The 16,082-nt window shown below is 40.3% G+C and overlaps 1 protein-coding gene across 1 annotated transcript; it reads right to left on the reverse strand.

The window, feature by feature from the left end:
* Nucleotides 1-13,826: 13,826 nt before the first annotated feature.
* Nucleotides 13,827-15,716, reverse strand: LOC135932916 (ictacalcin-like). The gene is made up of 3 exons (XM_065470662.1): nt 15,636-15,716; nt 14,345-14,490; nt 13,827-14,134 (listed from the first exon to the last, which is right to left on the reverse strand). The coding sequence occupies exons 2-3, from the start codon at nt 14,480-14,482 to the stop codon at nt 13,991-13,993; spliced, it is 282 nt and encodes a 93-aa protein (XP_065326734.1). The 5' UTR covers nt 14,483-14,490; nt 15,636-15,716; the 3' UTR covers nt 13,827-13,990.
* Between the last annotated feature and the right edge of the window lie 366 nt (nt 15,717-16,082).

The following is a 16,082-nucleotide window of genomic DNA, read 5'->3' on the forward strand; positions in this document are numbered from 1 at the left end:
AAAAGGATTGACCCCGCCCTGATCCCCAAAACCATACACAGAGGGAAAACCAATTTTTTCGTGAACAGTGGTTTATTTTCTAAACTGAAGCGTGACTCCGGGGTGAACAAAGGCCAAAATAACAAATAAAACCAGCTTAATCAGTCAAGGAGGTGCTACCTAAACCCTACGTGATGAAAAGAACAAACAAAAGACAAATTCTACGCCCAACTCCCTAACTGAATAAACAGGAGGGAACAATACAGAAAACAACAAGGCAGCTCACCCTTTCAGCTTCAGTGACTATTTACAAGGTGCTATTTACAAGTGAAGGCTAATTTACACACTATATACAAACTCAATAGGTCAAGAGAATCACAAATATCACAGAGTTTGGAGGTCAGGGTCAGGTCTGCTGCTGGTGTCAGTTGCTGCCCCAGGACAACTGCTGGTGAGGGATTTTGAAAGCGACCACATGATCAGGGGACCAATCAGCAGCTGTCAGCTTATCCAGTCAGGGACCTGCAGAGACTTAAAGACACAGAAAAAGAAACAGCCACCAAAACACATTATGGCCAGGGCCATAACACCCCCTAAACCTAGTCATTGGTTGTGATGGCAGCAAGAACTGCAATCCAGCTTTTGCAATACCTGCCAGTGAGTGATTCTCCCAGTCAGTCCGGCTCTGGAGGACCTTTGTGGCTGCCCAACTGACTTTTTCGCCGCTGCCCTCTGTGAAATCTTTGGTGATGACATACTTCCATCTCCTCCAGAACTTGACAGAGCTCACCGTACATTAGCCCCAAAGCCGAAACCGGGCGACCGACCACGATCAGTGATTCTACGCTTCCACAGGTTTCAGACCAAAGAGCTCATTATCAGGGAGACGCGTTGGAGGGGTGTTCTAAACTACTGGACCAGCCGATTCGCATCGTGGAGGATTACTGCCCCGAAGTCTTAAACCAGAGGGCCGAGTACAGAGAGGTGATGGCAGAGCTTTACAATCGAGGCCTGAGGCCCTCATTGGCATACCCTGCCCGTCTCCGTTTCACCTTAGCCGGAGGAGAAAGGAGGTGGCTACGTTCCGTTGAAGAGGCCCGGCGATACATCGACAACCACCCTACTGTGCAGCCCGCACTTTTTTTTCTCCTCCCTTTTGTTTTTTAAGCACCCTACAACCTTTTCAAAGGGCCTGGACTCACCGTCAGCGCCTGAGATACGGTCAGGTGACGTAGCGTTTAAATTCCATACCCTCCTGTTCCATCTTAACTCAGAGGTAGAAGTGTTTATATATTTACATTTATTTTATTTTTATTTAATTTATTCACTTGCGTTGCCTTAACTACCACTGTTTGTGTAACTATATCCCGACCCCCTTTTTTTCACTGTTTATTTCTCTGGGTGCGTGTTTGCTAGTATTTTTGTTTGCTCGTTTTGCTATGGGGTTGCTTTTCCATACATACCCATACCTCTGTACTGTGCTGTTTACTCTAACAGAGTGCGCTGTCGGTCTTCCCTTGTGTTTTGTTTTTGGTTTTTTTTTCTTCTTCTCTTTTTGTCTTCATTCTCGATCAAGGTTTCAAGTGCATTTTCCAGACTTGAGTAAGAGCCAAGTTAGTAGTAGTTCTGATCTGGAAGCTGTTTCCTTTTGGAGGAATGCATGTTGTATGGGGGAGCTTGAGGGGTTCAGGCAGGGTTTTTTTCTGTGTGTTGTTGGAGGGTCTCTCTCTTTTTTTTTTTTATCCCACAGAACTCGTATGGGGTGTTACTCCATGTTCTATTGTCTGTGAAGGTTCTCAGTCATCCAGGTCATCGTAGTCTAAGGAGCTTGGAAAGAAAAGCGTCTGGACTTCTTAAAGTTGCTTGAAGACGTTTCACCTCTCATCCGAGAAGCTTCTTCAGTTCTAAGGTCAAATGGCCGAGAGTCCCAGATTTAAACCCAGTGGGAGTATCCCCCCAAAGAGGGACAAAGGACCCCCTGGTGATCCTCTAATCACATGAGCCAAGGTGTGAAAGCGGGTGTGGGACCTAATCAGCCAGGGTTTCGGGTGAGCTCATTGTTAAACCTGGCCCCACCCTATCATGTGAATTCCTGAGGTCAGATGGCCCAGAATGTGAGTGGGCGTTAAGGCGTCTGGGAAGGGATCTCAAAACTGGATTATAGATGGCAGACAATTGGTGTCGTAAACCACCGCCTCTGTTCAAAGATGGTCGCTCACAGTGGACATAGATGGCCTCTTTCACTCCTCTTTCAAACCATCTGTCCTCTCTGTCCAAAATGTGAACATTGGCATCCTCGAAAGAGTGACCTTTATCCTTAAGATGCAGATGGACTGCTGAGTCTTGTCCTGTGGAGGTGGCTCTTCTATGTTGTGCCATGCGCTTGTGAAGTGGCTGTTTGGTCTCTCCAATGTAGAGGTCTGGGCATTCCTCGCTGCACTGTACAGCATACACCACGTTGTTAAGTCTGTGTTTTGGAGTTTTGTCTTTTGGGTGAACCAGTTTCTGTCTGAGTGTGCTGCTGGGTCTGAAGTACACTGGGATGTCGTGCTTGGAGAAAACTCTCCTGAGTTTCTCTGATACACCGGCTACATAGGGGATGACAACGTTGTTGCGTCTGTCTTTCTTATCCTCCCTCGCTGGTGTCTGATCTTCTTTTCTGTGCATCTTTGCTGACTTCATGAACGCCCAGTTGGGATAACCGCATGTTTTGAGTGCTTCCTTTACATGTGTGTGTTCCTTCTTTTTCCATGTTCTATTCTGGGCTTCACCCATACTTCTCTCTCATCCAGGTATGACAGACTGCTTATACATCCCTTCATTATCTTCCTGTAATCTTCCATGATTAGTCCCTTAAATCTGCTCAGCTGGAACGTTAAAGGTTTAAATCATCCCATCAAGAGAAGAAAGGTTTTTGCACACATTAAGCAAGAAAATGCCTCCATCGTCTTTTTACAAGAAACCCATGTCAGAGGTTCGGATAACTCATGACTTATGTCTCGGTGGGCGGGGCAGCAGTTCCATTCATGTTTTGAGGCCAAGGCCAGAGGAGTATCTATTCTCATCAGCCCTAAGGTTCAATTCGAACACCATAACGTGATTTCAGATCGACACGGTCGTTTTGTCATTGTTTCAGGAAGGTTATATAACACACAGGTAGTTTTGGTCAATGGATATGCTCTTCCCAGGAGGGTGGCAGCTCTTCCCAGGAGGGTGGCACGGTTCCCCCCCTTTGGTGGTCCTCCTTGGGTCCTCGTACTCTGGGGCCTCTGGATGTCTGGGGCCTGGATCTCCTCCATACCTGCTTCATGCCCTGGGGGACGAGGCTATGGCTCCCCACACTCCCTAGCAGATCGTTACATGGAGAAACCCTGCTGAAACTGTATTTATTATGTTGCTCTTTTTTGTTTGTTTTCTCTTCTGTTTTTTTTCTCCATACAGGTGATCCAGGTGTTTTGTTTGTTTTTCTTTCTTTCTTCCCCCCTTTCTCACCATCTCTTCTCCCCTCTATTTTTCTTTCTCTCCCTCTCTTTCTTTCATTCTTTCTCCCTGTCCTATCCCCCAGTCATGTCTGTCCCGTCTGTAACAACCGAAAATAAAATAAAATAAATACATAATTATAATAAAGGTCAATCAAATGGACCAATATGGCAAGGCCACGATGATCCACTTGGTAAAGTAAATCTGCTTGGCATCTTTCTTGGCCTTAAGACAACAATTCTGATGGCTAAAGATCCAAACGGGACAAAAACAAACAAACAAACAAACAAATAAACAAAAAAAACAAACATCTTTTTTCTAATTTACCAGACCTAGGCTCGTACTCTTTGATACTTGGCGGAGACTTAAACTGCTGGTTGGACCCTGTTTTGGATCGATCCTCATTAAAACCAGCCTGTCTGAGTAATTCGGCCTCGCATTTTCATTCCTTTCTTTCTACATATGGGTTTAGGGATATCTGGCGACATCTGCATCCCACCGACAGGGAGTATTGCTTTTTTTCCTAATGTTCATCACACGTTTTTTTGGGATAGACTACTTTTTCTTAGATAACTACTTGACTAGCATTGCAAGTGCTTGTGAATACCGTGCCATAGTTATATCAGACCATGCCCCTTTAATTCTGACTCTTTCTATGCCCGACCTACCTAGAACAGACAGGAGTTGCCGTTTTAACCCCATACTACTATCAGATAAGACCTTTCTGGAATTTATAAACAACCAAATTAAACTCTTTTTAGACACCAATCTTTCTCCAAATATTTCTAGCCTTTTAGTTTGGGACTCAATGAAGGCCTATCTCTGAGGACAGATTATTTCATATACAGCTAATATGAAGAGGGTGAACTTAAAAGAAAGGCAAGAATTACCCCATAAAATAAAAGACTTAGACCATCACTATTTCCCACAGGTTGGAAAGGGTCCTGCCAGCAGTCATATCTGAAGATCAGTTTGGCTTTGTTAAAGGGTGGAACCCCTTTTTCAACATTCACCGCCTTCTTGATATCCTGCACACGCCGTCCAAGGACACTCGAGAATGTGTTTTTTCCCTTGATGAAGAAAAAGTATTTGACCGTGTAGAATGGAACTATTTATTTGCTGTGCTGGAGAGATTTGGGTTCGGTCCCAACTTCATCTCATGGATCAAGTACCTATACTTGTCCCCTGTTGCGTCTGTTTGCACTAACAGCCAGAAATCAAAACCATTCTAACTTAAACGAGGCACATGTCAGGGCTGTCCCCTTAGCCCGTTGTTATTTGATCTAGCTATTGAACCCTTAGCAATGCTTTTTCGAAGCAGTAAACTTGTGCAGGGTACACAAAGAGGTCAAACTGAACACAGAAGCTGTGTGACGTCACATGTGACGTCATTGCATCCAAATATGGCATTTTAAGCATCCTTCCCCTGAATTCGGACACAGCTATGAAGTGGCTTTTGAGGGGCCTGGAAAGTTTAAAAGCTCTTGAAATTTGGCCCACACCTCCAATGTGAGGACGGCTTTCTTGTTATGTGATCATTTTCATGGAATATTGGAAAATGGCTCCACAGTGCCCCCTACAAAATTTCAAAACATCAGCCCCTGCTCTGTGTTTCATCTATGAGTCTGTAACCTGGTAAGCTTATGTAAGATATCAAGATGCACAAAAAAGTCTCCAACAGGAAGTCAGTTATTTTAAAATTAAAGTGTACCGTAATTCCTGGACTACAGAGCGCACTTGATTAAAAGCCGCATGCTCTAATTTTAGAAAGAAAATCAATTTTGTACTTTGTACAGGCCGCACCGGATTTTAAGCCGTATGCGTTTCACTTGTAATATGACATATTTACACAGAAATATTACACGTGAGGATTTTTAACGTTTAATTTAATCCGTAAGGTAACATAAACATGGTAACATAAACGTTATGGTAACATACAAAAATCAGTGATTCTTGAGATAAGGGACAAAACATGTCCGGCAGATAAAACCTAATTTTGTGGTTAAAAATATGCATACAAGTGTTAACCCAACTGCCTAAAAGACAAACCAAGGCAATTTTTATACAACAAAAGTATGATTTTGCATTTTTTATACATATATATTTATTTTAAATGGTACAATACATTGCCAGTACCTTAAAAATCCATTGTCCAGAAGCAGGTGTGATAATATTAAAATACAGAAAAAAAAATTAAAAGTAAAATTAAACATCATGGCTCTCCTCACTAAGTATTTAAGTCAATACCTTATATAATATCAAAATATGCAATTGAAATTTTAATTTTACATATTTTTTAAGTGATTAAAATCGTGTCCAGAGTTTTTGTCAACACCATCAGATTTTTTTAAAAGTACAAAAAAATCAGGAATTATTGTGGGTAGCTTACACTCTGAGGACCCCTTTACAACTTCCTGTTTGATACACATGCCATGAGGTCACTGCTGTGATAATTTTTTTTTTTTTATTTCATTTATTGCATACCTTTCTGATAAAACTCTGTGTCACAACCATAGTGCGTCAACACCAAAGTCGATGTAATCCGAGATTTAATTTTTTTTTTGTAAAAAGAGCTTAATTTAGGTAGATTGTAGAAGCCATAAGCAACTGATGAAAAACAAGATGGCTTCTGTCAGAAAAACATGTGTTATGAGAGAAAGTAGGGTATTTTGTCAGCACCATCAGATGTCAACACCATCAGGAATTTTGTCTGACGGTGTTGACCCTTTTTCTAATGGTGTTGACAAATGCCACAAAAGTGTGCTATTCACCATTTATATTAAGTTATTTTTTACTAATATTTCAGATATATTACTTCCTGTGTATTTTACTGATATTTCTGCTTTACAGATGTGTCAAATATTATCAAATTTGCCTTATCTTGAATCTCATTGTTTATGTATACATTATTAATCCTGTAGGAAAATGCTTAGTCCTCTGCATTTAACCCATTCACTCAGTGATGCAGTGGGCAGCTACAAATCCAGGATAGGATCTGTTCATTGGATTTGAATGCTCAACCTTCCAATCATGTGGCATCTACTGAGCTAGCTGTGCCCCGAGAGCTGGTCTTTAAGTGATGATGTATGAATCCTGCTTCCGGGCCTAAACTACTCTGTGTTTATTAAGCCTGTTGTGCTGTTAAAATGTTTTAATGCTTTTTATCTTGTTCTATTACATCTAAACAAGCCCCTAAAAACAGTCAGTGATCACTGTCCAGCTTCACAGTGTTTATATTATGCTAACATAGCTGTGTCGCTAGCGATCATGTAGCACATCACTACAGTGGCTTGCAAAAGTATTCGGCCCCCTTGAACTTTTCCACATTTTGTCACATTACAGTCACAAACATGAATCAATTTTATTGGAATTCCACGTGAAAGACCAATACAAAGTGATGTACATGTGAGAAGTGGAAGGAAAATCATACATGATTCCAAACATTTTTTACAAATAAATAATTGAAAAGTGGGGTGTGCGTAATTATTCAGGCCCCCTGAGTCAATACTTTGTAGAACCACATTTTGCTGCAATTACAGCTGCCAGTCTTTTAGGGTATGTCTCTACCAGCTTTGCACATCTAGAGACTGAAATCCTTGCCCATTCTTCTTTGCAAAACAGCTCCAGCTCAGTCAGATTAGATGGACAGCGTTTGTGAACAGCAGTTTTCAGATCTTGCCACAGATTCTCGATTGGATTTAGACACCAGACAGGTCAGGGATAAAGTTATTGAGAAATTTAAAGCAGGCTTAGGCTACAAAAAGATTTCCCAAGCCTTGAACATCCCACGGAGCACTGTTCAAGCGATCATTCAGAAATGGAAGGAGTATGGCACAACTGTAAACCTACCAAGACAAGGCCGTCCACCTAAACTCACAGGCCGAACAAGGAGAGCGCTGATCAGAAATGCAGCCAAGAGGCCCATGGTGACTCTGGACGAGCTGCAGAGATCTACAGCTCAGGTGGGGGAATCTGTCTATAGGACAACTATTAGTCGTGCACTGCACAAAGTTGGCCTTTATGGAAGAGTGGCAAGAAGAAAGCCATTGTTAACAGAAAACCATAAGAAGTCCCGTTTGCAGTTTGCCACAAGCCATGTGGGGGACACAGCAAACATGTGGAAGAAGGTGCTCTGGTCAGATGAGACCAAAATGGAACTTTTTGGCCAAAATGCAAAACGCTATGTGTGGCAGAAAACTAACACTGCACATCACTCTGAACACACCATCCCCACTGTCAAATATGGTGGTGGCAGCATCATGCTCTGGGGGTGCTTCTCTTCAGCAGGGACAGGGAAGCTGGTCAGAGTTGATGGGAAGATGGATGGAGCCAAATACAGGGCAATCTTGGAAGAAAACCTCTTGGAGTCTGCAAAAGACTTGAGACTGGGGCAGAGGTTCACCTTCCAGCAGGACAACGAGCCTAAACATAAAGCCAGGGCAACAATGGAATGGTTTAAAACAAAACATATCCATGTGTTAGAATGGCCCAGTCAAAGTCCAGATCTAAATCCAATCGAGAATCTGTGGCAAGATCTGAAAACTGCTGTTCACAAACGCTGTCCATCTAATCTGACTGAGCTGGAGCTGTTTTGCAAAGAAGAATGGGCAAGGATTTCAGTCTGTAGATGTGCAAAGCTGGTAGAGACATACCCTAAAAGACTGGCAGCTGTAATTGCTGCAAAAGGTGGTTCTACAAAGTATTGACTCAGGGGGCTGAATAATTACGCACACCCCACTTTTCAGTTATTTATTTGTAAAAAATGTTTGGAATCATGTATGATTTTCCTTCCACTTCTCACGTGTACACCACTTTGTATTGGTCTTTCACGTGGAATTCCAATAAAATTGATTCATGTTTGTGACTGTAATGTGACAACATGTGGAAAAGTTCAAGGGGGCCGAATACTTTTGCAAGCCACTGTATATACCAGCTAGCCAAACTTCAGTAACCTGACAATAGTCACTGCTGTTTAGTTTTCTGTCTTCATTTATGTTGGAAGTGGTAGCAGAGCTGGTATATCATGTTCAGGTGGAAACAAACAATCTAACTTCTAACTCTGTTAAATTTCATATATTCTGTTTTCATGTATGCCTGGATGTTACACCTGGTAGAGCAGCCACACTGATCATTTTATTAAAGATGAAAGAATTTAGACAGTTTGTAACTCTCAGTAATGCCGCAGAGTTCCTTTGACTTTGGGATCTGCAGCGGAGTTTGGACCTGGAAATGACTAATGACATCAGACTTAAAGACCGGATAGCATCTCTATTGCTTAATGCATAATTGTGTTGTGAATATTCATCCTTAATCTGTAAAAAAGCATCAGGTTCAGAAAAACTATAGTAATTAGAAAATGGTACATTTCAGGCTAGAATAGCAAAAGCGGAACCTGTCAGTAGAGGAACGAAAGAGAAGGAACAGGGAGTATCAAAAAAGAAGGAGAGAAAAAATTGACAGCCAGCCCGAGTTGAAGAAAGAGTTTCTCATAAAGGAAAGGGAAAGATGGAGAAATAGAGTGAAAAAGAGAAAAATAAAGAACATCAGTGATCTGAAAGAAAGAGAAAAAAGGCAGAGAAGGTTTTGGAAGCAAGCACAGAGAGACAAAAGGAGAGAAAGTACAGCAGGGTCTAAACACACAACCACAGAGAACTTTAGGAATCAAGGAGGAGTAGGCAGCTACTTGCTGGTGAATTATTAAGATGTAGAACTTGACATGTGCAAAAACAGAATTGTCATGATGTGTCTTGTGATATTACAAAGGTTGTTAAGGTTTAATGGTCATTTTGAAAGGAATAATATCTTGTTTTCTACTAGTGTGTCAACACGGTCAGATTTGTGTCACCACCGTCAGCACCTTGTCAACTCCATAATATGAAGTTTTGGTTTATTTTTCTCTTTTGGAGAACCATATATTTTCCTCCCTCATGATCGTCCAATAAAAATATGTAATTTTCTCAATAAATGTGTAATTTGCATTCTGCTTAATATGATTGTTTCTTATAGAGATTAAATACAAGCTTCTGAAAATATGTATGACTGTAACTCTAATAATAACAAGCCAAAACAATCTTACTTTTAAATGTGGTATAATTACTTTGAAAACATATGTGCATAAAAAATAGAATAGAGAAGCTGCTAATAGTCAAAATAGCTGAAACAACTTAATTTAAAATATATATTTTTGCATTTCTTTGTGTCTGACGGTGTTGACAAAAACCTTGCACTTCTCCAGCAAAAACATAAATTATTAGAAAATGTTACACCTGGGATATTGTACCAAAACATGGTGAGATAGCCAAAGCTTTGTGTAACAATTATATATAAATATGTTTTTGAAAAATCAAAAAATATATTTTAGAAAATTAAAACCTGTTTTGTCCCTAATCTCAGGAATCACTGAAATACATACTGCAAATGCTTTTTTTCCGCGAACAGCGCCTGTAACACGGCTACCTTTAAGTATACGTACGTATCAGTAACACACAAATTACGTTGCTTATGGTTTTTTTACGGAACAGTGCACAAACAACATTACAACGTCTCTCAACAACCGGTAGAAATATATACTGTATATATACTACTTATCAATTTTATTGGTCTACTGTTACCAAGCAAAATGTTTTTGGCCGCATGAAAAAAAATATGCATTAGCCGCATGTCAGTATTCACAGTGTGGGGGAAAAGTAGCGGCTTATTACCCGAAAACTACTGTAATTTTGGCGACATTTTCCCCTCTTTTCAGGCCTCGTACTTTGATGAACTCTTCCTTGGGATTTCATCAAAATGACGTGATCTCCGGTGCATGGAACCTAAAGACCTTTGTGGTGCTAAATTGCGAAGCTTTTTATGTTTAGGGAGACAGAATGGTTATGGCGGCACGTGGAGTTTCAATCACTCACCAAAGAGCAGTAATCTGCTGTCACTCAAAAACACAATGTCCAATCTCTCCCAAACGTCGCAAGCATGAGTCGAGAGTCAAGCTCAGAAATGTTTAAAAAAGCGATTTGTCAGTAATGGTTAGAGCGCCACCTAGTGGGACGACTATAATCATCATTGAATGAGATGAAATTTTAGCTCGTGGTTCTAGCATGAATGCCATCAATGTGACATCAGATTGGACGTGATGGGTGGAGGTGTTGGGCGTGGCTCGATGCGCTGGGGTGCGAGGGCCCTCATAACGCTGCTTGCAGCTTTAGTTTATATTGTATTGCCTCCTGCAGGTCAGGCTGCACATGTGAATTTGTCACTGTTTTTTCCTCCTCCTTTTCGTTGCGTTTTTCTCCTAAGTTGGTTTTAGAGTAGGGTCACCTTTTAAAATGGATTTTTTAATGCTCGGTTTGGTTTTATTTCTACTGGGCTGGTGCAATATTAGTCGGGCAATGTGCAATCCCTGAGCTGGTCTCTTACCTTAGGGGAATTAGGTCTTTTAGAGGTGCTCCGTGTGGATTTGTGGTGAATAAGTTTTATTAAGAGTGATTTTAGTGGCACCAATTATTGCCTGAACTAAAACACTTAGTGCATGCGATAAGTGTTCTGTTGGGCTCGTATTCATTTGGGGTGGATTTGTTTCTTTTAAAACAACGAACATCTGGGACCGCCGGGGGAGAGCAAGCCCTCAGGTGATAGTTGCATTGCTGGCAGGTTGCACCAATAAGACTATATTGTGGTCTTTAGTGACCTTTTTATTGTGATGTTTTAGGCCTATTGCAAACCCTTTGTGTTTTCTTTTAAAATAATAAACTGTAACATATCTTGCTTATACTTACCCTCTTGTCCCGTTTATACTGGGCTCGTTCCTGTAAGAGCTTTGGGGCTGAAATTTTGCACAAGTAGTACAGAGGCCCTCAGTGGTTACTCGGTGGCTTTTACTCGCTACATTTATCTTATGTGAACAGTAAGATATTATTTTCCTCGCATTACTATCTTTCCTGTTTCACACAGAACACATGGTGATATTGCCGGCAGGTCATTGTTATCTAAATATATTGCCCATTCCTTTTTAAAATAATTAATGAAGTCTTGTTTTTCAAGTAATGATGTTTGAAATCTCCAGCTTCTAATTAGTGGTGTGACTCTTTTTTTGTGTCAGAGAGACAGACGCAGGTGCATAACCACTGATTGTGATAATAGTCATTGGGCTTGTTTTGCAGCCACAAGATTTGGGCACCTTGCAGTCATTAAGTTGACTAAGAACTCGTCTGTATACCAAAGTATTCTCGAGTCAATTGTGAAGCCAATTGTCTGACAGCTGAAGCTTGGCTGAAACTGGATCATGCAACAGGACAATAAATGTAAGAACAGCAGCAAATCTCCAACAGAATAAATGAAAAAGAAAAGACTCAAAGTGTTACAATGACACAGTCAAAGTCCAGACCTCAGCCAGATAAAAATATTGTAGTGGCACTTTAAGAAGGCTGTGCAAAAACAAATGCCCACAAACCTCAATGTACTGAAGCAACATTGTAAAGATGAGTAGGCCAAAATTCCTCCACAGCAATGCAAGAAACCGATAAAGTCATACTAAATAGATAAAGTGATTACTTCAAGTTATTGCTGCTAAATGTGGTTTTACAAATACTGAATCATGGGTTTGTATATGCAGCAGTGCAACACACACTATGCAACTATGCAACAAAAGCTATGAAATAAACAGGAATGCAATATTATGCCCCAAGTATTAATTCATTCTCAGTCTTACAGGAGTTACTTAAATGTTACACATGCAAAGTCATGTGCAGTCATGTGCTGTATGTCCATGTCCTTTATGCTTTTCTAGGACAATACAGCACATACAACAAAAACAGAGTTTGAATGAAAAAAAAATAATTGGTATGACCACCTTTATTCTTTGGCATATTAGGGAAGCTTTCTAGTCAATTCTTTAAGTAGTCTTCAGGATTAGCTCTCCAGGTCTCTTTAATGACATTAAAAACATTTTGTGTGTTGTTTTTCTCTCTATTGTCCATCACAGTTTTGTTGCAATATACCTTCCCCCTCTAATATTTGTGTAATTTAGTATATAGCAGTCTTCTCTCCTTGCTTTCCTATCTTAAGAACGACTTCTTTATAGCTTCCTTCCACTGAGAATATTTCTAATGAGGCTTTGGAGCCACTCAAAGGCCAGGGACACCTTCAGAAAGTCTGAAGAGCTATTGCTCAAGACTGAAAAAAGTCTGGCTGTTTGGAAGCAAAATATGAAGAAATGGAGGTTGACTTAAGACTTTTGCACAGCACCCTATTTTTGCAGAATAACTAGCGACCATGGCAGCGTAGCTAATTCAAACAATCAAAAAAGTAAAGCGGTTAAAATAAGTGTTGAACACGTCACCATTTTTCTAAGTAAACATATTTCTAAAGGTGTTATTGATGTGAAATTCTCACCAGATGTCAGTAACAACCGATCACATCCACACATGAAATGTTTCTTCATGCATTCAATACTTTCTCCCTGTGTCATTTCTGAATATTACACATATCTTAATTCATTGTGTGATTTTTTTTTTGTTGCGCATGTGGACTGAATGGGTTGTTACCAACATATGGTGGGCAGAAAAACGCCTTTAGAAATATATTTACTTAGAAAACCGGGGATGTGCTCTGTACTTATTTTACCTGCTGTGTCTCTGTAAAGTTATAGCTGACTACGTTGAAACCTGAGTTAAAGCAAGAATATGTGACTTCAAACTACAATTACAGGGTAATGGAGTTGGCTAAAATGTAACATAATAGCAGCACAAGCAGAAACGTGTCATAAAGTCAATAAACTGATTCAACAATGGCCAGGGGTATCGTAAGATCACTGTAGGCCTTCAGACTATTAAAGCTTCAGAAGGAAAAAAAAACCCTAAAAAAGAAACCTAAAGTTTTCTGAGACCCCAAATGATTCAAGGCTTGGGGCTCAAATGAGTTGCTAGTATTAAAGTAACTTCATGCAACATGTGTTTTGCCAAACTGAAACCCAGAGTGTGTTAAATTTAAGGATGTATGATATAAGGATGTTTTGCTTAAGAAGTTCACTTTTTATTAGTGAGATCAGGCTTGTGTTCTTGCTTCTTTCAAAAGTTTCTTCAGTGCAACTTCAAAAAGCCTGCTCTGGTAGATATTTTCAGTTCTGCATCTCTGTCAGCGTTGGTGACATCCTTCCTGTCAGAACTTGCAGTGGTATTGCTCCTTTCCTGAAGTCACTTCAGGAAACTTAGAAGATACTTCAGCTGCAAAGCATGAACTCTGCTGATAGAAACATTTTGTTTTTTGATGGAAACATTCTTGTTATCATAAGCCTTCCAAAGATTCTGCAATTGCTCAATACTGCAACAAATAGTTCTCCCAGTTAATGTAAGAATGCACAAAATGCAACTCTAGTCTTTCAGAGAGAAAAAAAAGGTTTATTTCATTTTGGATTTCAGTATAAGTTTGACTTCATTGTCATATATTTGTGTTTATATCTTCTTCAAAACAGCTGTCAAGGGACACTTCCTGTCACCGAACGGCAGCTCTCTCAGCTGGCCCCAAGGTGGCGCTCGGATCCTTATTTTCTGGATACGAAGTACTCGTGGCACATCTCAGTGAGGCAGCAGACCATCCTGACAAACTCACCAAAGTCCACACTGTTGCTCTTGTCTCTGTCCAGATCATTGAAGATGCGGTCTATTGCTGCCTTGTCATTGGCTTTCTGCAGTGGAGAAAAGTGTTAGCTTGAATTTAGACACTAAGTGATCATAAAACAAAGAACTGCTCAGCCTACTTCTGCTCAAATAGTTACGCAAACCACAGTGGAAAATCTGTGTATTTTCCACTCTCTCAAAGTAAAAGCTCTGCATCAGTATGCCAGTGTTTTCAGGCAACCTACTGGGTGTGAGATAGAGGGATAGAGACCACTCACGCAAAGCATTTCTCCAAACTCATTTTGAAGAAGATCCTTCAGCTCTTCCTTGCTTAGGGTGTTTTTGTCTCCCTCCTTGCCAGAGTATTTATCAAAGGTGCTGATGAGCAGGGCCATAGCCTTCTGGATGTCAGACATGATTAGGGCTAGTTTAGGGAGACAGAAGGAAAACAAAATGTTACGTCTGAGACTGCAGTGGTATTTGTTTATGCAGGAAATCCAAACTGATTAAGGAAAGATGCTTCCTCTGAATAACGTTTACACATAATTCTGCTATGACTCATTATCTGGTGCAGATTAGGCTGAATCACGTGGTATTGTGTTCAAATTTGGGATCTTAACAAAGGACATCATTGATATTTGGAACACGAGGAATTATTTAGAAGTAAACGAGGGGAAAAAAGGGGAATAGGCAGGGCCTGTTTGGTAAAACCAGAGTGAAAGAGATCGAGTCGTTTAACCCTGTGAGGTCCATTTTAGGTTTGCCTAAAATAATGATGCAGTGAAGCTCCTTTCAGTTTCTCTGGGTTCTCAGTGGAGCTTGATAAAAATAAACTCAAGATTTCCACCTGGGCCCCACCACTCTTATTTCCCTTTTCAGCGGTCTCTAATGTAGCGTCTCTGCCAAGTGACACAGGAAATTGTTATGGCAACAGCAGAAGGAGATAAGGAAGCAGGTTGCAGCTTAATTAAAGTCCCCAAAGCAACATCAGATGTCTGTTCTTCTAACATAGTATATCTAAATTATGCGTTCTTTCCACTTGACTGTATAAACCCAAGAGATTTGCTAGTGGTTATGTTGTGAATCATACAATGCTTTTCCCTCTCTAGGGTGCGCTAAGCTGAGGAAACTTTGGCATCAGAGAGTTTGGAAACCGAAGGGAGTTACAAGGAAAGAGAGCACAAAACCTGTACCGCAATATTCCTCAATTAGGTTGCAGTTAAAGGTGAGAATCGCTGCTATCCAAAGAAACCTTTAATGCCTCCGTAAAAATGAGTTTCCAAACAAGCTAGTGGGATTCAGGCAAAATGAGCTCAGTCTTTTGCAGCATCAAGTTTCATAAGCAAGAAGAGAAGTTTAAGCAATTAAAGTTCACATGGATGTGACAAACTTTGCAGTTCATCAATACTTTTCTGCTAATGCTTAATGTGCATGGATATAAAACTAACTGTAATGAGCATTGCTGGATTCAAACAAACAAACAAACAAACAAACCTGGAGAAGTTTTCAGAGTGAGCAAATAAAAGCAGATAACAAACAAAAAAAGCACTTGTAGGATTTTCTACTCACCAGTGCTGAGGTTTAAGACAATTGGAGGCTACTGTTGATCTTGGTAGAGCTGTTGTGATGAACCAATGGGTGGCAAAGATGCTTTATACATCACCACACCCAGTATCCCTCCCCCCTCCCTCTAGAATACTCCTTTCATCTCCAACCACTCCTCCTTCCTTCATTTTTTAAAACATATTCCTTAACAAACACGACACTCGTGTACTGTTACAGTGAATGTTTGCATTTGAGGATTTGGAGAATTCTAAAAACTTGCAGCATGTTTTACAAAATGTTTCTTACGTTATGATCTCAGGACTGCTTTTGAATCTGGAATTGCTGCAGAATAAAAGACAATAAAATATGAAACGTAAAGTTTGGGGTGCTGTGTCTTTAAGAGGACAATTAAAGTAAATTAAATAAATAATGGTCATGTAACAGTCTTACAAAATACCCTTTTTGCAGTGA

The sequence above is a fragment of the Pelmatolapia mariae genome, linkage group LG22 (assembly GCF_036321145.2).
Source record: "Pelmatolapia mariae isolate MD_Pm_ZW linkage group LG22, Pm_UMD_F_2, whole genome shotgun sequence".
Taxonomy (NCBI): Eukaryota; Metazoa; Chordata; class Actinopteri; order Cichliformes; family Cichlidae; genus Pelmatolapia; species Pelmatolapia mariae.

Coding starts and splice junctions, on each gene's coding strand:
- LOC135932916 (XM_065470662.1), bottom strand. CDS start 14,482: ATGTCTGACATCCAGAAGGCTATGGCCCTGCTCATCAGCACCTTTGAT. Junction 14,135..14,344: donor AGTTTGGAGAAATGCTTTGC/GTGAGTGGTCTC, acceptor TCTCCACTGCAG/AAAGCCAATGACAAGGCAGC.